Genomic DNA, 27,037 nt, shown 5'->3' with positions numbered 1-27,037 from the left:
TGAAGGAATGGCAGTTGAGATGGCGCTGATGATTGTCGGAAGAAAGAAGATAGAAACTTCCTCACTCAGGCGGCCCCTTCATGTTGATAAAGGTAAACAAGTCACCTTGGTCAATATATTCAAGTATCAAGTAGCTAAATTGTCAGTTTCCTCTCGCAAAAATCCCTGCGTGGAGCACTTACACCTCTGAGCGGTTCTCCCAGATATCGTATAATTTCATGATGTTCGGATGTTCGATGAGCTTCAAGATTGCCACTTCTCGCTCAATAGCCATGGGAACACGCATCTCGCCATCGATCTGTTCTGGGAGATTATTGTCCCACTTGCTAAGAGCAGCCAAACTACTATCTTGTACAAGATACGCCATCCGTCTGTTGACAATCTTGACGGCAGCCAGCTGATTTGTACCTGTGTGGCGACATAGTCTTACGCGCGCAGATGAGCCTTTGCCAAGGGTCCTGCCTAACTGCCACGGCCCTATATGCGTCTTGTAGTTCTTCTTACTGCGGCCACTTCCTGAAGAATCGTAAGATGCCGCCGAATGTCGACGTTCATCATCCATCTCACTGGGAGGCTTTAAAGTGGCTTGCTCTTGAGGTGTTGAAACTGTAGGCTGTTGTTGAGTAGGAGGTCGGCCAGAAAAGTATGCAGTCGGGTGCCCATAGTTTGTGCGTGCGGTGTTGTTGACAATGGATGAGTTAGGGCGGTCGTACCGCGGCTTGTGGCGCTGACCTTCTTGAGTAGGATAATTTGAGTTGATTCGATTTGATGCTTCGGATAGTGGTGAACGAACGGTTGACACCATAGTATCGGCCATTGTAATCGCCCTGAGTGTGGTGGATCAGCACATAATATTGCAGCCACAAAGTCGCATGCCTTGCCCAAATGCTGGAGAAATAAAAACAAGGTTTGCTCGTGGACGTCACAACAATTATGATGAACTTGGCCTAAGTGACCTAAGTAGGTTGGTATTGACAAACAAAGCACAAGGTGTTGCGATGGTTGGAGGAGCAGGAGAGGAGTTGTAAAGTAGAGGGGGAGAAACGAAGGCGTTGAGTGAGCGGAAACGAGTGAGGTTGGCTAAAGATCAGAGATCCAGGAGCCATAGGAAAGAGAAAGAAAGAAATGAACGACACAAGAGACAAGAAACAAAGTCAGTTCGGAGCGACGGGAGGGGAATTTTCGAGTATGGAATGCAATGTTTACACCGGCAGATATGTTTGGCAAGGCTGGTGTGGGCGATACCAAGGGAGAAAAGGCTGGAATATAATAGTTGTAACCGGTTGGCATTCGACTGGCATCTGCCACCTGCATACACCTGCCAATATGCCAGTATCGCACCACGCACGGTTAGGTATGATATGGTGGGGAATTCTGGTCAACAACAGCTGGCACAAGCTGAAATTGAGGGCCTTCTCTTGCATCCAGGCATCGCGATGCATTCCAGTTCTTCATGCAGTTCGAGTTCATGGCCAATGATAAGACCTTTTGAATACCACCACAGTCCTTCTTACGCAGGGAGAGGTTAAAAAGCACAATGAACAATCCAAGTCAAAATGTCGCATCAGCAGTCAGCTCGACATGAGAAAGCCCTCATTCAATAAGATGGCAGGCAGACATCTTTGTTTGAGGTGATCGAGAAGAGATCGAAAATACTGGTAACTATACCACATCGCAAAGGAATACTGATCATTCAGGGGCAGAGGGAGAACTTGCACTAGGCTAGGTCCGCTCAATAGTCCATATAGAAGAATGCCTGTCATTAAGCTCCCGTTCTGTGCTCAAGACTTCTTGAGTCAGAGGTCAATGGCGATATCAGGGTCAAATTATCACTGAAGCTGGTGTTGGTGAGATGGAAAACAGGTGCCGTGCCAAACTTGGGTTGGGTGTATGTTGTCTTTGATCCGTAGGGGAAAAGAAGGCAATATTCCGCCTTCACAAGCATGACCAAGCTGGTGGTACTTTTGAGATGAAGTGATGAAGTCACCCCGGTAGTAACTGGAATCCAAAGGGATGAAGTTGTCTGACCCTCCTTTCAAGGGGTTTCTTGGCAGAGGATGACTAAGCTTCAAAGGGCTTTACATAGGACCTGAGGTAGTAGGTAGAGGTAATGGATGTATAAAACGATCTGGTAGCCTACTAAAAATAATGTGGCTTGTTTGACAACTGGTCAGTTCATCCTGTGGCTAACGAGACACTGTTTCGAACTCAGTTCACTACTGAAAATGTCCTCCAGTTCAAACCGGCACTTGAAAAGAAGATAAAGGGCACCTTTTCAGCTTACATGGAACCAACCTAATACGCGAGCTTTAAAGTAACATTAATATCCATAACAAAAGTTTTGCATCCCCAATCGGATAAAGAACATGATAATTAGTCCGAAACAGCTCAACCATACTCGCTTTGTAGGCAGGCAGTTAAGTCACGAGGGTTTTCTGTAGCTCAGGTATTTGTCCCGTAGGCCGATTTGGCTCTTTCCACAATCTTACCCCACCACTTTAAATCGGCGCCACATCTACAGGCGCGCACTGACGCGATTCAACGCGTGCCGCATCCATTATACATCGGCATCACCTTCTTTGTCGTGCGTGCATTGCCATTCTGAGAACTTATCACCCAATAAGTCAACACCATTCTCTTGGTTTCCATATTACCTCTTATGCCAATATAGGTGGCGTGTCTCGCCCGATAGACGAGATGGCCCCGGCATCATCACGTCGCCGCCGCCGATCTGATACAGACAATACCGACGACGACGATGACGAAACCCACTACGGACACCGCTCGTATGCCGACGATATTGGCTCTTCTAAGCGCCCTAGGCTTGACCAAGATGGTGACCATAACGCAACCCCCGAGCAGCCCCATCACGGGAAAGTGAACGGTGCATCGAACGGAAATAATATGGATGATGGCTTTCAACCAGGCGCCATCGTTAGAGTCAGCGTGCAAAACTTTGTCACGTACGAAAAGGCAGAATTTCTGCCTGGGCCTCATCTCAACATGGTGGTTGGTCCAAATGGCACTGGAAAGAGCTCTTTGGTCTGCGCTATCTGTCTGGGCCTAGGCTACAGCCCGAAACACCTTGGTCGTGCTGGCTCAGTCAAGGAGTTTGTTAAACACGGAAAGGATACGGCCACAATTGAGATCGAACTCTACAGGCGACCGAATCATCGCAAGAACTACGTCGTCAAGGTTCAAATTCGTCGAGAACAGAACAATCAGAAATGGTGGCTCAATGGTAAAGAAACCAGCCACAAGGAAGTGCAACGGTTGATACGCAAGTTGAAGATTCAGGTAGATAACCTGTGCCAATTCCTTCCGCAGGACAGGGTTGTCGAGTTCGCTGCCTGCACACCTGTGGACCTTCTGCGGGAAACTCTTCGCGCAGCCGCCCCAGAAGAAATGCTAATCTGGCAGAAGCAACTTCAAGAATTGGACAAAGATAAGAAAGAATTGGAACAGGCTACACATGTCGACGCAGAGACTCTGAGAAACCTGGAGAATCGACAACAAGGTCTCCAAACAGACGTGGACAGGATCCGGGAACGGGAGGAAATCATAGATCAGGTGAAAAATCTCAAGTCAGCCTTGGTTTTTGCCAAGTACTCAGAGGCTCGTACAAGACACAAAGATGCCAAAGAGCGGAGGAAGCTCGCAGAGAGGTCTCTAAGACGCCTCGAACACGACGCCGGCCCCTCATTACAGGCCGTGAACGAAAAACAGCTCTATGCCCAGCAAATTGATGAAGCGACCTTAGCAAGAAAAACATCATTGAAGAACGCAGAAGACGCTGCGAAAAAACTGGCGCGTGATGCAAGCACCGCTTCCGAAAACCTCAAAGAGTTCGAGAATAGCCTTGAAGCGGAACGCAAAGGATTTGACGTCAAGCGAAAGGAATTGGCCCAGTCCAAGTCAAGAATAACCGCTCTCCAGGCTGATATTAGAAACCAGCCAGAAGAGTTTAATCCTTCCGAGTTTAATCAAAAAATTGTTGGAAACCTACCCGCGCGATTGTTGATATTCGCTAACTACTTGTCTGCAGCGAGGAGAAGAACACAACCTCAGAGAATTAGAAGGAGAGATACGCGAAGTGTCTAGCCAACGCGAGGAAGTAAAGAACAAGGGCAAAACGATCAACAATGAGATCCGACAAGTGGAGAATAATATCCAGTCATTGGAAACCCAGCAAGGTCAACAGCTCAACTTCATGCGGAAAAACTTCCCCGAGCTAGCAACGGCATGGACCTGGATCCAAGAGCATCAAGGAGACTTTGAAAAGGAGGTTTTTGGCCCACCCATAATCAGCTGTTCCATCAAGGATGAACGATATTCGGATCAGGTGCAATCCCTTCTTCAAGGAGATGACTTTACATGCTTTACAGCACAAACGAAAAATGATTACAAGAAGCTGTCAGACGAGCTCTACCGTGTTCAAAGCTTGTCTGTTGTTATTCGATCTTGTGCTCAGCCTCTCAATGCCTTCTCAAGACCCGTCAGTATGGATGAGGCAAGTGACCTGGGTCTTGACGGTTTTGCCATCGACTTTCTTGAGGGACCCGAACCCGTTCTAGCAATGCTCTGTGCTGAAAAGAGGCTTCACCAGTCAGGAGTCTCTCTCCGGGATCACAACGATGCTCAATACGATCGTCTGGTCAGAAGCGGCAGAGTTAACTCCTGGGCAGCCGGTACCCAGTCTTTTATCGTCAGGAGACGCAAAGAATATGGACCCCAGGCCATGACCGCCGTCACCAAGAATATTCCACCCGGGAGGTTCTGGACCTCACAGCCCATCGACGCCCAAGAAAAGCAAGAAATGAACAAGCGATTGGTTGAGTTGAATGGTGAAAGAGACATTTTGAAACAGCAATACCATGAGTTGCAAGACAAAATCCAAGCCATCGAGGACCGACGGACCAGCACTCATGATAATATTGTAAGTCAAGGCTGCGGATTGATTTCATCTGCTTTGATGCTAATGAGATCTAGACTCGACTCAAGTCAGAAAAGAATGCGTTGCAAAAAGAATACCAAAAATGGCAGTCTCTGCCTGAGAAGATCGGTGAGAACCACTGAATGATGCTATGCCGCAAATTTACTGATACCTTTGACTAGAATCCGAGGAGCGCTCCAAGATAGCTCATGAACAATCCATGCAAGATGCACGCAAACGAATGGTCGAGATTCGTTACGACTGGGACGAAGCGGTGCTTCGTCGGGCTGAGATTGTTCTTCGCCACAAGGAAGCGATTGAAAACATACGAAGAGCACATCAGGCACTCCTCGAAGCCGAAATCCGCGGCATCGAAGCTTACTCTGATGTCGAAGGTCTCAAAGGACGAAATGCACACATCATGCAGCGTCTTGATGCTGAAAAGGAGATATTGCAACAGGCCACCGATGACGCCAGTCGAGCGCGCGATGAGGGCAACCGTCTCTCCGACGAGGTCCAGCAAGTCCTTGAAAATGAGCCAGAGAAGCGCGATCTATTTTCACAACTCTGCGAAAATAAGTCTTCCCAAGATATTCATGACGAAATTGGAGGAGAAGAGGCGAAACTTGAAATGGTACACGTCGCCAATCCTAATATATTACGGGAGTTCGAAAAACGCGCTGAGGAAATCGACCGTTTGACACGAAAGATAGCTGGATCCAACGATCAGCTGCAGGGGCTGAGCCAAGAAATCGACGGGTTGAAATCCAGATGGGAACCACGACTTGATGAATTAGTTTCAAAGATCAACGACGCTTTTGCATACAACTTTGAGCAAATAAGTTGTGCTGGCGAGGTTCGTGTTCACAAGCCAGAGGATTTTGACGCCTGGGCTTTAGACATCATGGTTCGTTTTCGGTATGTCTTACTCTTCCTTTCCTGACTTATCTTTGCCCGATTCTAACCAGCGACTTCCAGCGAAAATGAAACCCTTCAACAGCTGACAGCACATCGCCAATCCGGTGGCGAGCGAGCTGTCTCCACCATCTTCTTCCTTATGGCTCTTCAATCTCTAGCCCAGTCACCGTTCCGTGTTGTGGATGAGATCAACCAGGGCATGGACCCTCGCAACGAGCGTATGGTACACGAACGAATGGTCGAGATCGCATGCCGTGAGCACTCAAGTCAATATTTCCTCATTACTCCCAAACTCTTGACAGGTCTGCGATATGACCCCAAGATGCGCGTGCTTTGTATTGCGAGTGGTGAGCACATGCCTCGTGAGGGGCGTAAACTTGATTTTAAACGATGCTTGAATATTCAGAAGGGTCTTACGGCCGCTTCTGCTTGAGGCGTGAGCTCAGGCGTTGCTTCTTTCTCATAATGACAATAAGTAGTGGGTCAAAGCCGGTTTGCATCGTTCTACGGGGCATGGATAGGAGACTAGGCGAAAAGGATTGAAAGTCCACGAGGACATATGATGGTTTTATAGCATTAATATACACTAGAGGGAGGTATGGTGTTCCGGGATTTCCAACCGCCGTTTCTTGCCTCTATTCCTGATTTGCCCCCCTTTGAAACGAATTGATCGAAAAAGTATGTCCAGGCGTATGCTCAGTAGGCATGGGTGTCAGAGGGAGGAAGGCGAATACTTCAAATTTAAACTAGACAATACTTCATTTATTCATTGACGCTTCTTCCAACCGTACGTTGCCTCGTGCTATAAAGTAGGATCTTCCTGTAAAAGGCAAAGACACCGTCCATGCCTATCTTCTTTCCCTTGCTACCACAGAACCGATGAATAGAAAAAAGTCTCTTATTTTACATGTGGTGTTCTTCAAACATGTAGAAGAACAACTAGAACAAAAATCCGCCAACCCAACTCGTCGATAAGAGAAGTGGAAAAGGGGATCAATAGATTACCAGCCACTCTTCGAAATGCATTAAATTTCAGGGAATCAACCAAGCTGAAAAGTGCAAAATGAAACAGAAAGAAATCCCGAATATGAAAACAAAAAATAGGGTTGTCTGTTAACTGAGACAATAAACTCCATTTCCACCTTTGCGAAGATCAGGAAGTACAGACACTGACCATTGGCCCGGATAAATCAAAACGAAGACGGTGGGTATATTCGAGTCATGAAAGCGTATCGGTAGCCAGGAAGTGCTTCGAATTAGGGATGTCGGGGCTTTTCGCCATCACTGTGGTGTTCCTCAGTATCAAGTCTTTTGCGCCAATCCGCAAGGCTCTCGCTGAGGCCAACACCTGTAGCGGTATCGTTGTCCTTCTTGGCAGCAGAGGTAGTATCGAAATCAAAGTTGGTGCTCAGTCGATAGTTCTTGTTTGTTGCTTCCCATTGACTCCGAAGGGTCTCGAGTTCGTTGGCAAGGCTGTCCAAGGCAGCACTGTTTCTAGCTTCCAGACCACCATTCCCACTGGTGCCTCCGTAAATACTCTCGCCTTCGGAACTTTCTTGCCTTGAATGCCCCAGTCCCAACCCATTGGCACTTGCAGCCATCTCGGAGTTCAAGCTTGGCACTTGACGACTGCGTCGGCGGTAATTATCGACAGAGTGCTCGACTTGGTCTAGTAGAAGGGCCACTTTCTGTTCAGCATCGCTCGCGCGCTGCTCCAGTAGCGCATTCTCTGATTGTAGTTGTTCGAGATCCTTACGATGGTTGCTCAACTTCTGTGTAACCTCTTCGCTGTTCTTCAAAGCTGTTTCGCGGTGATGATTGGTTTCTTGGAGTTCTGTTTGAAGACCAAGGAGTCGCTTCTCCATTTGAGCAGAAGACTCTTGAAGCTCTGTCTCGAGGCTTCGAATGCGCGCCTCAAGTTCGGCTTTTTCATTCTCCCAATGAGGCGAAGTAGAGGTTGTGCTACTTTGAACACGGTCTTCCAGCTCCTCAATCTCTGTCTTCAGACGGCCATTCTCTGTCTTATATCGGGATAATTGATCCTTGAGCTGCTTGAGCATCTTCTCAGTGCCTTTGACATAGTGCACAGCCGACTGATAATCGCTTTCAAGTTGCGAGAGTTTCTCACGCCAAGCCGCCTCGGATTCCTGAATTTGGATTGCAAATGCTTGCTTGGTCTCTTCATGAGCGGCCGACGAGGTGGCGAGCTGAGATTCAAGATCTCTGACACGGTTCAAATCAGGCGAGTTCGTTCGTGGGTTGGGAAGATTCCGAGCACGAATAGAAGCCGTTGGGCTTATGCCACGTTCACTGAGGATGTCTTTTAGTGCGTTGTGCTGGACTGTCATCGCGTTTGTTTCAAGTTGTTGAGCGGCCAATTGATTCTTAAGATCGGTGTTGGCTGCCTGTAAGCTTTGTGTATCACGCAGCGCAGATTGAAGTTGCCTTCGAATGGTGACTCCCTCCCGGCTTGACTGTTCTTGGTATTGCTCAAGACCAGCAATACGTTCTTCTGCGCCACGTAACTTGTGAACTGCAGCCTCAAGCTCCTGTTGAGATTTCTTGACCAATTCATTTGAGGTGGTGAGCTGATTCTGTAAAGCAGCAATGCGCTCGGCATCTGCCTTGCTTGATCCAGAAACATCTCGAGCAGAAATTTTGTCAAGGCCAGCAAGAACAGCTTGACGATTCGTTCTAGCCTCAGCCGCGTGTTTTTCTGAAAGCTCTTCCGCATCGCGTAGACGCTGGGTGGTAGCTACTAGTTCCGCAGTACGAGCTTCATGCTCAAACTTAAGCTTATTGAGTTGTGCTTCAATCTTCTCTCTCTGAGATCGTTCTTCAGCGAGCTTCGATTCCAGAAGGCCTGTCGAATCTTCTGATGCTAAAATTGCAGCTCGGAGGGAATCAAAAGTTTCACTGTGGTCCTTTGAGCTTCCAATGGCTTCTTCATACTTCTGTTGCACGTCATTCTTCTCAATGCGGAGAAGTTCAACAGCAGCGGCAACTTCAGCGTGCGCAACTGAATGCTCTCGTGCTTCGTGCTGGGCAAGGTGCAGCTCAGCCTTGAGACGTTCAACCTCTGTTGAGGTTTGTTGTTTATAACTTTCCAATTCTGCCATGCGCTTTTGGGCTGCATTCGAGGTGTCGTCTGCCAACTGTCGTGCTTTCTTCTCGGAATCAAGTTCGCTTTTCGCAGAATCGAGTCGAGACTGAAGATCTTTCTGGATGTGTAGTGCAGTTGCAAGCTTTCTGCTCAACTCACTAGACCTTCCTTCAAAATCGTCTCTTGGGCCATCAAGCTGTGGTGTGCTTGCTGAGCTTGCTCCTAGATGGGCAGCTAGCTTAGCTTTAGAATAAACGGCTTCTTGAATGGCGGCATCGCGCTGCTTTTCAGCCTCGGCGATTTGCTTCGCTGCAATTACGGCTTGCTTGTCTACTGCGGTCTGAACATTTGCTAGTTCAGATCGCATCGCCAGTAAAGCCTCGATAAGCGGTCGGTCTTCATCGTCAAAGGTTTCGGTGGCCTTGTTATCGAGCAGAGGGCTGTATGAAGTATTGGGCACGTAGCCGGCCTTGCGCGCGAGCTCTAACTCCGAAGCATACCATGCGTTCCTGTTTCGGGCCGAGTCCAGTTCCTTTAGAAGAACAACTGTTTGCGAGTTTCTACCAGAAGACCGCCTGGAAAGAGGATTGCTTGGCTGTCTCACGGGGACTGGCGGCGATGCTGGGCGGGGTGTCATTGCCGGCTTGGGAGCAACATCTGGAGGGGCATCACCTGCTCCTTGAGGACGGGTTTGTTGAGCTGGCTTCGCCTTAGATGGGTCTCCATTCACTTGATCCTGCCTTGAGCCAGCGCGCGCATTTTGTTGGACTGGCGTTCGTCGACCGTTCGATATAGGGCTTTCTGTTTCATTGATCACCTCTCGTGTGATAGGCGACCCGGAGTGCATTGTCCTTGGAGAACCCGAGGCTCCACTGCGTTCGGCGGACTGTCCTCTAACTCGTGCAACTGCAGACACGTCAACCGTAGGCCTAGCGGGCATCGGTCCCTGAGGGGGAGGGCCAGACGGAGGCATAGCTGAAGCTCTGGGAAGTTTTGTGCTGGCGGTTGCAGATTGGGGGTTTTCTGCGTCACCGTTATTGGGTGGCGATCGTTGCCCATTCGCTGGAGCAGAAGCACCTCCTACAATCAGCTTCCTTGAATCCGTTGGCCCGTTGGATCCGTCTCGTGCAGGATGTGGCCGGCTGCCTTCGCTCGCACTTGGTCTACGTGAACCGTGAGCTCGTTGCTGAGCCGGCTGCTGCGCATCGTTCGGATATCGGATCTTTGAGGTATCCAAAACATAGAGAAGGCCCAAATCGCTAACAGATGTAGTTGCTGAACTTGGCTCTCCGCCGAGGACCACAATCGATTTGCCAACGGTTGTCATACTATGTCCAGAACGGGGAGATGGGGAAGGCCCCATGTTCTGAAATGTGTACCACCGTCTTGACGATATCCTAAAAGCTGCGAGGTCGCCAAGGTCTGTCCCTTCTTCTGTTCGTCCTCCGAAGACGTACATCACATCGTCTACAAGAGCAGCAGCGTGCCCCTCGCGTGGCGCTGGAATATAGCCAATGCAGTCAAATTGAGACCACTTGTTAATAGCTGGATCGTAACACCAAACATCATTGAACCATTGGAAACCATTCGTACCGCCAAAACTACCAGTGTGTCAGTTTCATTCGACGCAGCTCGACATTGATACTTACAGATACATCTTGTCGTTAAATGTGATCATAGTGTGATTGGTACGGGCCGCGGGCATCTTGGGGCTTGTCTCGCCTTGGACCAAGATTTCCCAGCGATTATTTGGCATCTGAAGCTGGTTGAGATCGAATGCTGAAAGATCATTCATAAACAACCCCTCAACTTGGCCGCCGAAGACGTAGATTTTAGAGCCTAAGATGTTGAGTGAATGGCCATAGCGACCTGAGGGTCGCGGCCCAGCTGGTAGAGCGCGGGACCATTGTCTTGTTGCTGGGTTAAGGTTAGAGAATAGAAACTTCTACAAATGGGCAAGCTTACAGGTGTTTAAAAGATAGAGTGTCTCGTCAAGAACGTCAGCCTCGTCGATCTTAGTGTCGCCTCCGTATACGATGAACGCATTGCCGACAAGCAGGCTTGAGTGTCCAACCCTTGGGCCAGGTCCTTCAGCCGTGGTTGCCAACGGGTAGCATGCCATGTTACCTCCAGCCTCGATCATCCAGAGATCGCCTTTGACTGTTGACCCGTTGATCAGACCACCCATGAGGTACACGTCTCCTTCTTTGGACGACACGGAGTTCACTGCAGCGCCATATCGAGGGAAGGGAGAGGGGTGCGTCGAGGTATACGTCAATCGGCGTTGTGACCAAGGGTATAGAGATGCATTGGGACCGTTCATGGGGGTGCCATTTCGTACCTAAAAAGAACCCAGTGGTTAGGATATCCTGGCAGAATTGGATGCAAGAGCGGGTAGAAAACTCACTGATGTATCGCTGCTTTGTTGGATTGGTTGGTCAGCACTCCCACCACGGCGTCCATGTCCATGGCCATGGCCATGGCTATGATCGGGACTACCGTTACTGCCTTCGTTATCGATTGAGTTCAAGCTCCCAGTTGGAGTTGCGCGATGTTGCAGAGAATTCTTCTCAGCTGTACGGGCGCTGGCACTTTGGATCGACCCTTGAGAACCAGATCCTGCGTCGCGACTTGCAGGCTGCGACCTCTCTGGATGCTTTTTTGATTTGAATAGGAAGGCCATGACTTATCGCAAGCAGCCGCCGAGCGGCTAGAAATCGATTCGAAAGCAGTATGTAACAATTCGCGAGAGCAATGCGATAGAAGGTCGCGAAGATAGTGCGTTGTCGTGATGCAGTCGTCGCGTGGGTCAGGGATCGTTAGGAGACGAAGCAAATACCCCGACAAGTGAGTTCCAGCCACAAGGATAGTAGCAAGAATCAATATTCGAATTTCGAAGTGGCTGGGCCAGCATTGGTAGGCTTGTCGATAGAACTGCGGATTGTTCTTTGGGAATTCCAGGGACGTGGTCAGCCTCCCGAATTCCGGTCTTCGAGAGAGGGGGCTGGCTGGCTTCGAGGCAGCCGATGCGCTGCTGCACGTCGTAAAGGAGCAAATGCTTTCTAGATCGATCTTCGTCGGCGCGGGTAACGGTCGTTTGAAGCAGATTCAGAAATTCAGACGCTAAAGAAGGCAAATGGTGACGATGCGCAAATAAAGAGCCCCTGTCGGGTTGGCGTTGGAAAAGATGTGAGATGAAAAGAAAGTGGTGATGGTCAGGTACGAAATGAGTAAGGTAGCCAACAAAAGCCTGCGACAGCTGTAGCGGAATGGAACCTGACAGCGCAAAGACGGATGGGGCTTGACTTACTTGGTCCTTGTCAACCTCCTATGGTGGCCTCGACGACCTTTCGCCTCCTGTTGCTAGCTGGCTGTCTTTTAAAGGCCAGTCCTTTCGCTTCTATACCCTGGTGGTCCCAACCAATTATCATAGATTCCACTGCGCCCCTGGATGGTTGAAGACCGGCGTCAGTTAAGACCCGACGATATTTAGGGGTTCCACGCAAACCAGTCAATGTACAGTGTCATTGAGCACAGTCTTGCAGTGGCTATAGTAAGGAAAATGTTTTTTTTTTTTTAGAACTCGACTCGGGCCACTTGGCTCAAGAAAGTTCTTTCATGTGCCTTGCAAGTGCCAACTGCCAAACTTGGACATTTATAGTGTCTCGAGTCCATTCTACAGTGCTATCCTTCATGTGTTGTTGCACATCCTGCCGAGGGCTACCTACAGGCAACACAACATCGTCATTGCTGATCGAAGCTCTTGTTCCACGCCACAAAGGGGAAACAAATTACTGTCCACCGCCAGGGCTATTGTCTAAATATCTTGCCTTATAATTGGTGACAAGACGGTATCGCGACTTGTGCATTCAACTTTTAGCCAGGGTCTCTTTGTTCCTTGCATCTTGAAGGTGGAGACACCCTGGGGACTGGGAACAGGAAGCTGAAGATATTCGCCCAATCAGCTATACTTTGTGCCCCTTTCGTACATTGTGCCTGGCAGTAAGGTGCACTTGACCTATTCAAGATCTGAGCATTGCACATGCAGTATGATACAGATTTCAAGTTACGCATATTTTGAAGCCAGAGCAGGGTGTTGGTTATGAAAAGTACCGCCAAACACAAGTTCCATACAACGTTTTTTAGTTCTTGTTAAACGTAAAAAGGTTATGAAACGGCCTGGCACATGAAGACCCCTACTCGAGCTTCTCCAACTTTATGACTTTTTTTATAGACTTTTATCTACGTAGACCTAATACTGCCCTTATTTATGGTTGGTGCCTTTAATTAGTAGGCTCTCAGTGGTAATGGTAGGTACTAACCATGGTGCTAACCTTAAGGGTACCTTAGTAGGTATGTCGCGAACTTATTCCTTACTCACATACTGTACCTATATCACATCACTCGCCTCTCACCAAAGAAATGGTCAGCATCCAACGTTGGCTTTCGGATGGAAGCAATACCAAGTACTCCGTACTCTCATATTCGCCAATCAGGCTTCAATTCCCCCGACTGCACACGTACCGACTAGGAAGTTTTAAAGCTTCGTTTCCTCGTCTCTATAGAATTGGAATCATGAAGCCTGCCCACTAACGTAGGATACCTTATCTCTATTGGGTGACCAGGATGTGGTTTCATGTTTCTCGGGCGCTAACATCGTCAAACCCAACGGCGTACGCACGCCAAGGTAAATTACCTACTTCTTCCCTCTGGCTTAGCCCCACCGAACTCCCTCTTGAAGGAACAATGTAATTAAAAATAAAGGGGTGGAAATCCGGCACCCCGTTAATAGTAGCGGCTTGTTCAGGTTAACATGGAGCACTTACTAGGTACCTATATATGGGTTGCACAGTATCGATATAGGTGTTTCTCGCAAGCCAGAATAGTCCAGCGAAACCCGCACTCCGCAACTTTCTATAGTAGATACCCGACAGCTTCACTCCGTAGTGGCCAGCAGATCTCACAAGTTCCAGTCCTCAAACCCAGTACTTTATGATAGATTCGAAAGGACACTTGGATCGATCATTCTGGCTTCTGCTGCAAGGCCGTACTCGGCTCTTGGGATGACTCGCATCATACCGGTGAACCAGCTTATTTGCCCCATACTCGCGGGCTCATTCTTCGTGACGGCAAACAGTCGATGTCCTGGATGCTGATTTTGTTATGCTAGCACAATTTAAAGAAACATACCCTGCTGCTCAGCTATTGGGGGTTCTTAGATTCCAATCAATATTTGGTCTGCGTTATAAACGCATTGATTATCCATTTTGGTTTTACCAATGGTAAGTCCATGGAGCCATTACAATTGAAATTGACACAATATTCACACATGAGTGTCAGTTAGATAACCATACATCATACCCTCTGCATTGTACAGTCGGGGCGGTATCAAATTCATGAGCTAGAGGAGAAAGAAACCTCAGCGAGCTCGAGGACTAACAAGCCACACGCAGATCACGTGCAGCCATCTTCTCCAGTGTCTTGTGGCTTGCTACTTCAGCCCACCTCATGCTAATGGGCTGGCCAGAGAAGGTAAGAGAACTTTGAACCTCTATCCTAAGTGATAGAAAGACTTGGGTTGACTCAATATATATGGTATTTATTGAACATTATACTACCTAGTTTAGGTGCGTTGGGCACCTTGCTTCGAGATCGGAAGTTTTCTTACGCCCTGAGGGCTGGCCAGCCAGGGTTTCTATTGGAGCGGGGGCAAAAACAATCAATCCAGTAAGACTCATCACATTAGGTGAGGCCGGTCAGCAACAAGAACATTACCCTATGTCCATACCAAACCTTACATTGCTCAGCGTTCAAGCATTTGAATGACCAGCAATAGTGCTGTTGCACGTAAGCAAAACCTCATTTGAAGATTTAGAGATATTTCAATCATAATCAAACTACGATTTATATTTGCCTTACTATATGCGTGCTGCCTTTATGTGCAAGTGAAGACGCCAGCACTAACGTAACCAGATGGTGTACTAGGAATTATTAGTTTCTGCCTTTATGCTGGTCAGCTGCCAATGAACACTAGACCTCATCATTTGCTTCTCTCGACCACTGTCGAAAGTCTCCCAACTGCTTTTGGGTATTCTACACCTAAGCGCAGTGACCAACCCATAGTGAAACAGGCTCAAAAAAAGGGCTATCATCCGCAATGCCGGCTTGAGCTACACAGAGGGCCATGACAGCTGTGTCGTTCCAATAGACGTCACTTCCTCCACATCTTTACACCTACTAAGCCAGCCAAACCCGCTTCACTGCAAGCTCCTCCACCAACGCTAGACTTATCAACCCGCGCCCGTCACGACAACCCGCGCATCTCGGCCACAACCAACTACCTGCGTCGATCGCGATACTTTTACGGTTATTCGGGCGTCATGGCGCTGCGATCCGACGTGAACGGCACCACTGCGCCTACCGCTGAGCCTAACGGAGCTGCCTCGGCAGCGCGACCCAGGATGAACGGCCGTTCAACCTCGAACGATGCTACCAGGAGCGACGACGATGATCAACGACCGTTGAGCGCACCAAACCGGCGCAACGGAAGCATAGCGCTCGAGACAAGAGACGACATCGAGCATCACCAGAAAACGCGGCCTTCCAAGCCAATACTCCTCCGGTCGAAGAGCGACTACGCGCCCCGGCCGATGGAAGAGCCTGAGCCAACAGAAGATGACATACCTGAATGGGGTGCTAGACATGGTTTTGAGGATCATTATCAGTCGGAGGACATCATATCTCAGCTGGCTAACGTGAGTTTCCCCTCTCAATCATGTCAATTTGCCGGTTAGTCATCTTGGATACACCCAGCTTCTGTATCATGCTCGACAGATGCAAGATAAAGAATACCTGGTTGTAGTGTGCCGTGGCACGTGGAAACAAGCACCTCGGGCATCAGCCTCGAGCCTCCCGGCAACTTGATCACCTGTTAGATGTCTTCTGCATCAGCCCTAGAGGAATAGATCCATTGCTCTGACTCGGGGACCATTCATGCACGATATTCATGTTGCCCTGGGTTTACCTAGCTAATTATGCCCTCAGAACTGGTATATGTATTTTACCGATAAACGACATGAGACGACAGGCAAACCTAAACCACTACAATACGAACTTCAAGATTGGCGGCAGAGAGACAGGTTAAAAACAGTGTCTGCAGCTCTCGCGGTGTGTTTGAATATAGGAGTTGAACCCCCTGACCAGCTCAAGACCAACCCAGGTGCGAAGCTCGAGGCCTGGACAGATCCTACAATACCTCCCATCCAGAAAGCCCTCGAAAACATTGGCAAGTCACTTCAGGCGCAGTACGAAACGCTTGCGATAAGAGCGCGATACAAACAATACCTAGATCCCTCCGTCGAGGAGACAAAGAAATTCTGCATCTCGTTACGCAGAAATGCCAAGGATGAACGTGTTTTGCTTCACTATAACGGTCACGGCGTGCCCAAGCCAACCGCATCAGGCGAGATTTGGGTTTTTAATAAGAACTACACACAATACATCCCTGTATCACTGTACGACCTGCAACATTGGCTTCAAGCTCCCACCATCTTTGTCTGGGATTGTTCTGAAGCCGGCAACATTCTCAACAACTATCATCGATTTGTTGAGAAGCATGAAGAAGAGGAGGAGGAGGCCGCAGAGCGCGACCCAAACTACACGAAAACTAATTTCAGGCCTTATATCCATCTGGCTGCCTGCGCTGTCAAAGAGAATCTCCCGACAAACCCTCTTCTGCCTGCTGATCTGTTCACAGCTTGCCTCACCACTCCCATTGAGATGGCTCTGTGGTTCTTCGTTCTGCAGAACCCCCTCAAGACCAATATCAGCCCAGAGCGGGCAAAAAAACTACCCGGTCGCCTCCAGGAGCGGCGAACACCACTGGGGGAACTTAATTGGATCTTCACTGCTATCACAGACAGCATTGCGTGGACAACACTGCCTCGTGATCTCTTCCGGAAATTCTTTCGACAAGACCTGATGGTGGCAGCGCTGTTCCGCAATTTTCTTCTTGCCCAACGCGTCATGACGGTCTATGGATGCCACCCTCAGTCCTATCCTAAGCTACCCGACACCCACCAGCACCCATTGTGGGAGACCTGGGATCTAGCCGTTGACATGGCATTGGCTCAGCTCCCTATGCTTGAAAAGAAAGAGAGCGAAGGCTTTGATTATGAATATCAAAACTCGACATTCTTCACAGAACAGCTTACTGCTTTCGATGTTTATCTTACTAGGGGCGATGCAATGGCCCAAAAGTCACCCGACCAGTTACCGGTTGTGCTCCAGGTACTGCTCAGTCAACAACACCGGGTTCGTGCTCTTATCTTACTCGGCCGGTTTCTCGACCTAGGTCCGTGGTCTGTTCAGCTCGCTCTCAGTATTGGCATCTTCCCATATGTCCTCAAACTCTTACAGTCGGCTGCGGCCGAGTTGAAGCCAGTTATGGTCTTCATCTGGGCTCGTCTCATTGCAGTGGACCTTTCTTGTCAGCAGGACCTCATCAAAGATAGCGGCTATAGCTACTTCGCACAGATTCTGAAACCCTCCGAAGGATTGCCTGTTGTTGACAGCGACGAACACAAGGCAATGTGCGCTTTTATTCTCGCTATGCTATGCAAGGATTACAAAAATGGGCAAATGGTCTGTAACCAGACAGAGATTATGTCATATTGTTTAACTCATCTTCAAAATGAGGAGAACCCTCTTCTGCGCCAGTGGGCATGTCTCTGTATAAGCCAGCTTTGGCAAGACCTTCCAGAGGCCAAGTGGCGTGGAATCAGGGAGAATGCATACGTCAAGCTCGCTTATCTCGTGAGGGACCCTTGTTGCGAGGTACGGGCAGCGATGATTCATGCCATGACTACATTTCTGGGTATTCCTGATCTGACAGAGGAAGTGGCCCGTATTGAGGAGTCTATTGCATGGACGATACTTGACATGGGTAATGATGGAAGCCCAATGGTCCGCAAGGAGTTCATTGTGTTTCTTTCTCATTTTGCTATTCGCTTTGAGAGCAAGTTTTTAGTTGCAGCTTACGAACAACTGGTTGAGGAGAAGGAGTATCTCATATTCCCTCCCCAAGATGACGGCCAGGAACACAAGATGGGCTTGCATTACGCAAGGCCGGATAATCGCAACAAGGATGGTACCATCAAGCCAATGGCCCATGGTCTATCTCATAACACAGTATATATGGCGTTGTGGAAGCTGGCTCTCGTTCTCAGTGTGGATCCTCATCCTGAGGTACAACGCGAAGCGACTATCGTTGTAGACTTTGTTCACAACGCGCTGCTCAGCTCAAAAGTCGGAGTTCAGACGCAGCTAGTCATGGCAGAGATTCGAAAGCGTACGGCAAGGACAGCACATAAGCATACTCCGAGTGCAAGCCAGCGAAATAATGCTCCTGGCACTTCTAACTCGCAGCCTTTACCCTCCCCAGGACTCCTTCGTCGAACTGCGAGCTTGCTTTTTCCATCACTGGTCACCAATGAGGACAAATCAAGACCGACAACCCCGACTTTGCCCCGATCACCATCCCTGAAACTCACGCCGAATCAAATACCGGTGCCTGCAGAGCAAAACGATCGACCATCATCGCTGGCTCAATACAATGTTGCGCATGAACCCTATTCAGGCGCATACAAAGAGCGGGATCTGATGAAGCCTCCTGCACTGCCTCTCAAGAGCAAATTCCTGGAATGGTCAATTGAGTATTTCCGTGAACCACAGATGAAGCCGAGTGAGGCAGATGAACCTGGAAGTACCGAATACAATGAGCGTCTTTGGCGAAGAGCTCGGAATGAAACCATTTTCAGAGAAACTCAGCCATTGAAGCAACAAGCGGGAAGTCACAAATGGAATAATCAACTTGGGATCATCAACAATGGTGCTCAACCTGCTAAGATGACCTTCCATCAATTTGAAGATCATCTTGCTGTAGCGGACGACGGTAACACTGTTTACGTATGGGACTGGAAGAAGCAAGGACGATTGAGTCGTTTCAGTAACGGTAATCCAGAAGGCTCCAAGATCAGCGACATGAAGTTCATCAACGAAGACGACCAGGCGATGCTACTGACAGGATCATCTGACGGTGTGATCAGAGTTTATCGCAACTACGAATCGGATAGAGCCATTGAACTTGCATCATCCTGGCGTGCCTTAACACACATGGTACCCAGTAACGTCAACTCTGGCATGGTGTTCGACTGGCAACAAGTCACTGGTCGAGTCCTTGTTGCTGGCGATGTCCGAGTAATTCGAGTGTGGTATGCCGCTTACGAGACGTGTGTCATGGATATCCCAGCACGCTCGGGCTCCTGCGTGACTTCGCTCACCTCGGATCAAATGACGGGTAACATGTTTGTTGCCGGCTTCGGAGACGGTGCCGTTCGAGTCTTTGACACCAGAAACCGACCTCAAGAGTCCATGGTGCGCAAATGGAAGGATGAGTCAGATCGACAATGGATCAAGAGCGTACATATGCAGCGCGGCGGACAACGCGAGCTCCTGAGTGCAAGCAGGAATGGCAAAGTCAAAATCTGGGATATTCGCATGGATAAGCCGCTGCACTCATTCCAAACAACACGAGACACACTTAGAACAGCCAGCACTCATGAACATCTACCAGTCTTTGCAGTGTAAGTATTAATTCAGCGCAAGGATCATGAATCACAGGGACTGGAACTAACTCGATTGACAGGGGTACATCGGCCCACGCAGTGAAGGTCTTTAATCTTGATGGGCATGAGCTTTCGAATGTTGAGCCCTATTCAAGCTTTCTACAACAGAACCGCAGCTCGCCTATATCGGCCACTGCATTCCACCCTCATCGACCAATTCTTGGATGTGCTGCTCGAGGTGATCAACATATCAACTTGTTCACTTGCGAGAAATCGGAGTCTCTGCACCCAAGCTAGCGTCCTTGGGGCGGCAGGTTCCGCTTATAGCAATGCATAGGAGAGGACAAATGAGACGGGATGTATTGATTGCCCGGACCATGGAGGAAGGACGTCATCCAAGGCTCGAATCATGGGGATACGGATGTGGGGTTCAAACGGGTGGTAACGATAGCTGTATAGGTTGCATATCATATCATCCAGGATTTCTTTCGATGCCGGCGTTTAGGAGTAGGCAAGACAAGCGAGGCGATGGAGGCTCAGGACGAAGCGAATCTCGTTCCACAACGGATACATCTCGTCGGCGTCGTCAAATTCCGCGACGTTGGGCGGAAATGGTTTCGTTAGAATATAGGACGGGACATTGGAGAGATGTATGATAAACCTTAATATGAATTGCTAATTTGAGCCTGGGGCTTGTGGTCTTTGCGTATATGGACACTAAAAAGAAAAGCAACCGTTTAGATGGCATTTTCTTTGGATCAAGATGCTGGGGTTAATAAGGTCGGGTGTTTTACTATTAGTTCGGTGCTTGATAACCCCACCATGACGCCGCAGTTGAAATGGAATGGCATGGCGGGGCAGGAACCCCGCTGCGCGCGCCCTGACTGATGGGCAACCACCACTTCATATTTTTATGCGTCACCTTATTCTCTCCCACCTAGTCACCGACACAGTCACCATCGTTAGTAACTCCTGATTCTAGTCCGATCTCGTTCTGAGCCTCCCCTAACTTTGGTCATATCGAAACACCTCCAATCGCGTGTTTCTATATCAACCCTCCCTCGTCAACCGACACGAGTGATTGCGCGAGAACGAAACCCAACGCCTACGAAAATACATATTCGAGTAACTTCACCATGGCTGACGCCCCTGCTGAGCAAGCTGCTGCCCCCCCTCCCGCCGAACAGGCTCCCGCCGTTAGTGGTGAAGCCGTCGAGGGCGGAGAGGCTGGCCCCTCAAAGAAGGCATTGAAGAAGGCTGAGGCGAAGGCTAAGAAGGAAGCTGAGAAGGCACGCCGAGCTGCTGAACACGAAGCCCGACAGTCTGCTGCAAAGGCTGCTGCTGGAAATACCGAAGACCTCGCTAAAGACAACTATGGAGATTCCACTCATCTTACCAAGATCGATGCGGAGCGAGTCAAGCTCCGAAACCTGAGCGATGAGCATCTCGGCAAGACCATCAAGCTTCGTGCGTGGATCCAGAATGCGCGCATGCAAGGTGCTAAGATGGCCTTTGTTGAGCTTCGCGAGGAGCGTGACTGGGCTATCCAGGGCGTCGTCGCGGCCAGCAGTGAAGGCACACCTGTCTCTAAGCAGATGGTCAAGTGGATCGGTAGTCTAAATCTAGAAGGCTACATTCTTGTCGAAGCTAAGGTTGTGAAGCCCCAAGAGCCAGTCAAGAGCGTGAAGGTCTCCAATTACGAGCTACATATCTCTAAGTGCTACGTTATCAGCCCTGGCCCTCAAGTTCTTGGCATGGGTCTTGCTGTTGCCAACCGGCCTGTTACCAACTTTGACGATGAAGACGCTGGTGGCCCTGTCGAGGAGGTCAAGGAAGGCGTTGACAATTTAAGCCTTGAGAACGTCCCTGGTGCCAGCATGGCAACTCATTTGAACAACCCCGTTATGCACAAGCGAGCTCCTGTTCAGCAAGCCATAGCCGATGTACGACTGGCCGTTCGCAAGCTGTTTGTCGAGTACCTTGAAGCTCGCGACTTTGTCCAATTGAGGCGCCTGCATCATTAGCAGCTGCATCTGAAGGAGGATTCTATCGTGTTCGGCATGCCTACTTTGACAAGCAGGCTTACTTGGCCAATCTCCCCAATTCTACAAGCAATACGAGATTGCTGGTGGCCGGAAGCGTGTTCTGTGCATCGGGCCTGTATTTCGAGCTGAGAACTCTAACACCCCTAGACACATGACAGAAGTAAACATCCCTCTTTGCCCTACCAGACTCGCTCGTTTACACAGAGGATAGCACTGACCTGCATCAATAGTTCACCGGTCTTGATCTTGAGATGGAAATCGAGGACCATTACCACGAGGTCCGCGACATGCTCGAGGGGGTTCTTCTTCATATCTTCCGAGGGCTTCAGGAGCGATGTGCCGAGCAGATTGCTCTTGTTCGAACGGTTTACCCTTCTGAGGACTTTCTTTTGCCCAAGCCCGGTAAGGAGGTTCGCCTTACATTCGCTGAGGGTCAGGCACTCCTTAGAGCTGAGGGTCCGGAGGAGTACCGCAACGTCTCTGATGAAGAGGACATGAGCACACCGCAAGAGAAGGCACTAGGCGCTCTTATCCGGGAAAAGTACAGCACCGACTTCTACGTCCTTGACAAGTTCCCCGAGGGTGCTCGACCTTTCTATGCCCTGGAGGACCCCGAGAATCCCAAGGTTACTAATGCCTTCGATTTCTTTATGCGTGGACAAGAGATTCTATCTGTATGGCACCCTCTCCTATATCGTTTGTCTAGTCGTCACTAACTTGTTCAACAGGGTGGTCAACGTATTCACGTTCCGGAGACTCTGGAAGCACGAATTCGTACAAAGGGTATCGACCCTAAAAGCCAAGGCATCAAGGAGTATGTCGACATTTTCCGCAGTGCCGGTGTTCCCCCTCACGGCGGCGGTGGTATTGGCTTGGACCGTGTGGTTGCGTGGTATTTGAACCTTCCAAGCGTGCACTTGGCAAGCTATTATCCTCGTACACCCAAGAGACTCTTGCCTTAAGAAGTTGAAAGGACCTAGAAGTTGTAGGGTTTCTAGAATGTGAGAACTACTAAAATACAGATGAGAAAGGGAAACTGGAGAACAAGAGACAAGACTACAGACAGTTCCGGGGATTATGACAAAAACAAGATCTGAATATTCCAGCCAAGAAGTTCCCCGTTTGTGTAAACCAGGTCAAAACGGAATTGTATTGTAAGCTGGTGATGACTCCTTTGTATTAAACACAATGTAACGAGTGAAGTTGTGAGTTAGAAGAAACAAACATATCCAGAACGTCAACATCAAAGACTCGTGAGATTAAAGTGTTCCAGGTATGAGATAGGCTGGGTTGGTCTGCTGAAAAGAAGCAACTCCGCAAATGGATCAATTGAGTTTCAGCAGTGCTAAGTTGGGCTCGCTTAAACCTCAAGAGTCAGTCAGTCACCTCGCCGTCTGACTTACATTAGCTTCGTGGATCAATATCACATACGTGAGTATGATGATTGTGCAAGTCGGGAATAACGGCAACAAGAACAATCCGCGCATCACATTCTAGGCACAGTGGCTAAGGTACCCGACCATTGGTATTGTGTGGTGACAACACGTATGTACCTAAATACCAATCCCTCAGCTCAATGTTACCCTGGGAAGTATCCAAGGTGTGATAAAAGTCGGAATGGTGAAGGGGTTGGCGGGCAGCACCCACCCACCTGCTTGAGGCTTTAGGTGAGCGAGTGCGGGATCTATGTACGGGTTTTGCTCCGGAGGGTGCGTAAGATCTAAGTTAATCGTTCCCCACGTTCGACAACTTAGAAGTTGCATTCGCATGCACCTACACAAAGCTGCGCCCGCCAGATGGGTACCCTAGGTTATCATATCGTGGGTGCAACATATGAGTCCGATTTCCCGGAGAGAGGCGTCGGTATCCTATTCCATGGGGAAGGGCATTGCGACCTTCGACTGCATATATCATGTACCAAGGGTCTTAGGATACAACCTAACTACCCAAGGAATTGACCATTCCAAGACAAACCCTGGAGACAGAGAGACCAGACGGGTCCAGCAGGGGATGCGCGAAGCTGCGCCCGGGTACTGTATTATTGGTTACGCAGACTTCCATGTGCTAGCGATGATAAGTCAGTGAGCACCTAAACGGAGCAAATGTCTTTAGGCTGTGGGTGCGGTTGCTGACTACTCGACATATCATTTGCGTACAGGAGCCAAACTACCTTACTCACAGTCCTAATGATTCTGGAGGGCGAGGCGATTATCAACAACACACCAATTCGACAGCTGCGCCGTAGCACTCCCCCTCCAACCCTAATCTCTTACTCTCATGTGCGGATTCTATGGGCCGGGTTTGTGTATATCTTCCCCAAACAAACCCGGCAAAGGTTGGGAGAAGTTGCCAAGAGAGTACAGAACTCCTGCCGAACCACGTGCAAGCGAGCAGAGACCGCTCAAAAAAATCTAGTGCTCAGGCTCTTCATTGTGTTACGGGATCAATCGGGGGTCTCTTGAGGGTCTCTTGCTTAAGCGGGCGGCCAATGCGGGCGGGCGGCCGACTAAGCAGAGTCGGATGCAGATGTGGCTTCGCTTGATGAAGTTGTTGTCTTTTGTATCGAGTGCGCTGGACCAGGCTGAACATACTAGATCAAAATACGGGGCTGCGTGTTCAAATAGGGCCGAAGAAGCTTCAGCAGTTGTCCTTGTAAGGCTGGGAGTGAGGGTCGTAAAGAGGTTTGCGAGATGCATTCATGGCGTTATTGAGGTAGGTCGTTGTCCATCGATGGGTGTACTGTTTGGCGCACGATATTGCCGAATTAGGCAAGGGAAACCAATGTGCCAGGACTGCACATAGTCTAATTAATTAAATCCTGAACAAATCCGGAGCGTCTAGAGGGAGATAGATCTTGATATGTCAAGCGCAGATCCTCTTGAACCCCCATGTGAAAGACGACCCTGCTTACCTACACGCCAACGACCCACCAGGTCTCGGGACAGAAGGAGGAAAAAGAAAAGAGCGATGGGGATCAGGCAACAGTTATTTTTACCATTGTGCATTAGACGGAACCTTTGAAGCTCGCTAGAACCACGCTGGTCAGTGGAGTCGGTTTGTTAGGTCCGTTGTTTGTTCCATGTTCTGAGGCCGTCATATATCTGAACCTAGAGTTGTCTGACTAACATGTCAACTTGGCGCTAGCACAGACTTCAGAAGCTCAGGAAACCACTGTGTTTTGCAGTTCAGAGTGGTGGTTCACGAAGTGGAATTTAGATACCGGCTGATAAGAACAATGTGTCAAGGGGGAACATAGGTAGCTAATGCCTGATCAGTGTGCGCACCACTCCCACTACTGCGTCAACGCTGCTGTTCAAGGTAGCCCTGCCTGCATGTGCAGGAGTCGCATTTTTCTAGCCTCAAGCTCGTGGACTAATTCACGACTTGCCCTTAACGTCTGCACAACCGTCGGGCTCCAGGGAGATAACTGAACAGCGCTGAGCTGGCGGGTAAAGGCAAGGAAATAAGGGACGAATTAAATGCCCAGTAACGTCGGCCGCCTTGCTGCAGCTCCCCCATCGAAACTCCTCCTAGGCGACACTTTAGCTTCGAACGCGGCATGGAACCCTTTCCGTAATACTGGACAGCCTCTGTGAGGCCTTTGATCATCCAAAATGTTTCTCATTTGGAAGTTCGTTGCAATGCTCGAGTTAGGAAGCTCACGATGTTGATATCCGACCCTGGCTTGGCACGACTAATACACAACGGCCAATATGCACGTCAAAGGCAAATGCCGTGTCAGTCGTGATTGGCACCTAGCTTTGCCATATATCGCTTAGCTCGGCCTAGATCGCAGAGTCTCAGCCATTTCTTAAAAGGGCCCAGGCCCAACCTTTCCCGTCCCCCCGTTCGTGAAACGCATTCCACGTTATGCTTCATTAAGGCACCTTGTTACCTTTTACTACCACCTTGCCTTACAGTACTCCGTCCCTACCGCCTCCCTAACCGCCTGCTGCCCTGCCCTGCCCGTGCTCTGTGCTTTTGGGGCTCGCTCACCTTTGGTCAATCGGTCTGCACCTGTGCTCCCTATCCCCCTCCACCTCCACCTCCACCTCCACCTCTCTTCTTCACCCACCCGCGTCACCCGCCTCGTACCTAGTTAATTCATCCACCAACCTAGAGCCAAGCCCCCATACAAGCTCAACTTCTTCTCTACTATTTTAACCAAGAAGCGCTTCTGCCTCTTCAACCCGGCATTGAGTCATCACATCTTTATTCATTTGTGCTCAACCTCATTCATCTCGGGCTCCTCGTCCATTTTGTGTGGCCACAGTCACTCGCATCGAACTACTCGATTCGATTCTGCTCTACTCCACCTGCCTCGTTTAACCTTCACTCAACCTCAACCACCGCCTCTGAAGGTTCACGATGGATTTCACCGGGCAATACAACTTTGCCAACCCTCAGCCCTATCACCAGTTCATGCCGATTCCTCCTCTGACGCCGTCACACTCGCATTCCGCCGGCTCCGATGACTTCAATGCATCCCCGCCTGTCAGTAAACGACCCCTTCTCCGCGATCTCCCCCACTCCCCCGGTGCAGCCCTGCCTTAGCGTTTCCTTACCTGAGCATTACTCTAGCAATGTTGAGCCTTACAAGCACGACCTTCTCGGCATCTTCAACGTTGTACCTGCAGCTCGTCTATCTCATAGCATTAGCGCATCTTAGCTGACATATTGCTTTGGCACGTATAGGGAAACTACGACGGCCTCTCTGCCAGTCAAAATGACCAGTTCCAGTCTTTCGATTATACCACCGCCCAAGGCTTCAATGCAAACCCCCATCAGCCTGCCTCTGGTTTTCCGGGCCCCCCGACACCTCCCGGTTATACTTCTCAAGCCCAAGCCCATCAACAGCAAGGAGGCTCACTGAGGAATGGCTCTCCTGACGAGCAGTCCGTTGCCCGTGGGGGCAGCGAGGAGGACGAGAACCTAACTCCTGCTCAGTCTCGGAGGAAAGCACAGAATCGCGCTGCGTACGTCTCACTCTTCTGCCTTGGTCTTTTTATTTTGCGAGAAGACCTCACGGCACACAACATTGCCGTGACTTCGAAATGCGATCGATGACGACGATTTTATTCTTAACTAACATGTGGCTGTACAGGCAGCGTGCCTTCCGTGAGAGGAAAGAAAAGCATGTTAAAGACCTTGAGGCGAAGCTTGCCGGACTTGAGGCCGCCCAGCAACAATCATCCCTCGAAAACGAACGTTTAAAGCGAGATCTCCAGAAAATATCTACCGAGAACGAAATCCTTCGCGCGACATCCCACATGAGCCATGGGTTCCATCTCACCAGAGCCTGCAACCGGGCCTCTGCGCTTTCAAACCTACCGACTTCTACTCCAACGTCTTGCAGAATCACACAAATAAGTCGCCCTCACACCGCATTGTTACCTCAGACGATGGCGAACGT

At 49.5% G+C, this 27,037-nt stretch overlaps 6 protein-coding genes across 8 annotated transcripts in view; 4 read left to right on the top strand and 2 right to left on the bottom strand.

The window, feature by feature from the left end:
* Window positions 1-817, bottom strand: part of FOXG_03098 (serine/threonine protein kinase) — a gene marked incomplete at both ends in the record, with an annotated part of 3,950 nt that extends 3,133 nt beyond the window's left edge. The window contains one exon of the mRNA XM_018380630.1: window positions 183-817. Within this exon, the coding sequence (XP_018236936.1) occupies window positions 183-817 (635 nt within the window). The remainder of the gene's footprint in view (window positions 1-182) is intronic.
* A 1,314-nt stretch (window positions 818-2,131) lies between these two features.
* On the top strand, window positions 2,132-6,627 carry FOXG_03097 (uncharacterized protein). The gene is made up of 5 exons (XM_018380629.1): window positions 2,132-3,993; window positions 4,046-4,936; window positions 4,990-5,062; window positions 5,116-5,851; window positions 5,912-6,627. Exons 1-5 carry the CDS (start codon window positions 2,698-2,700, stop codon window positions 6,282-6,284), a joined length of 3,369 nt encoding a protein of 1,122 aa, XP_018236935.1. The 5' UTR covers window positions 2,132-2,697; the 3' UTR covers window positions 6,285-6,627.
* Window positions 6,157-12,324, bottom strand: FOXG_03096 (uncharacterized protein). Of its 2 annotated transcripts, XM_018380628.1 has the most exons (5): window positions 12,265-12,324; window positions 11,362-12,204; window positions 10,920-11,295; window positions 10,604-10,871; window positions 6,413-10,555 (listed from the first exon to the last, which is right to left on the bottom strand). In XM_018380628.1, the coding sequence occupies exons 2-5, from the start codon at window positions 11,635-11,637 to the stop codon at window positions 7,108-7,110; spliced, it is 4,368 nt and encodes a 1,455-aa protein (XP_018236934.1). In that variant the 5' UTR covers window positions 11,638-12,204; window positions 12,265-12,324; the 3' UTR covers window positions 6,413-7,107. The 2 variants fall into 2 exon arrangements, with proteins under 2 accessions (XP_018236933.1, XP_018236934.1); XM_018380627.1 differs by having other exon boundaries at window positions 6,157-10,555; window positions 11,362-12,285.
* Window positions 12,325-14,990: 2,666 nt separating this feature from the next.
* On the top strand, window positions 14,991-20,360 carry FOXG_03095 (regulatory associated protein-mTOR). 2 transcript variants are annotated; one of them, XM_018380625.1, is made up of 3 exons: window positions 14,991-15,709; window positions 15,999-19,597; window positions 19,660-20,360. In XM_018380625.1, the coding sequence occupies exons 1-3, from the start codon at window positions 15,335-15,337 to the stop codon at window positions 19,874-19,876; spliced, it is 4,191 nt and encodes a 1,396-aa protein (XP_018236931.1). In that variant the 5' UTR covers window positions 14,991-15,334; the 3' UTR covers window positions 19,877-20,360. The 2 variants fall into 2 exon arrangements, with proteins under 2 accessions (XP_018236931.1, XP_018236932.1); XM_018380626.1 differs by having other exon boundaries at window positions 14,991-19,597.
* A 355-nt stretch (window positions 20,361-20,715) lies between these two features.
* Window positions 20,716-22,586, top strand: FOXG_03094 (aspartyl-tRNA synthetase; the record flags this gene model as incomplete). The annotated part of the gene is made up of 3 exons (XM_018380624.1): window positions 20,716-21,522; window positions 21,855-22,298; window positions 22,353-22,586. 3 exons carry the CDS (start codon window positions 20,716-20,718, stop codon window positions 22,584-22,586), a joined length of 1,485 nt encoding a protein of 494 aa, XP_018236930.1.
* A 3,406-nt stretch (window positions 22,587-25,992) lies between these two features.
* Window positions 25,993-26,691, top strand: FOXG_03093 (uncharacterized protein; the record flags this gene model as incomplete). The annotated part of the gene is made up of 3 exons (XM_018380623.1): window positions 25,993-26,118; window positions 26,168-26,251; window positions 26,320-26,691. 3 exons carry the CDS (start codon window positions 25,993-25,995, stop codon window positions 26,689-26,691), a joined length of 582 nt encoding a protein of 193 aa, XP_018236929.1.
* Between the last annotated feature and the right edge of the window lie 346 nt (window positions 26,692-27,037).

Source organism: Fusarium oxysporum, chromosome 8 (genome assembly GCF_000149955.1).
Source record: "Fusarium oxysporum f. sp. lycopersici 4287 chromosome 8, whole genome shotgun sequence".
Classification (NCBI taxonomy): Eukaryota; Fungi; Ascomycota; class Sordariomycetes; order Hypocreales; family Nectriaceae; genus Fusarium; species Fusarium oxysporum.
Note: the sequence above shows the minus strand (reverse complement) of the source record. Positions and strands in the feature narration are given on the sequence as shown.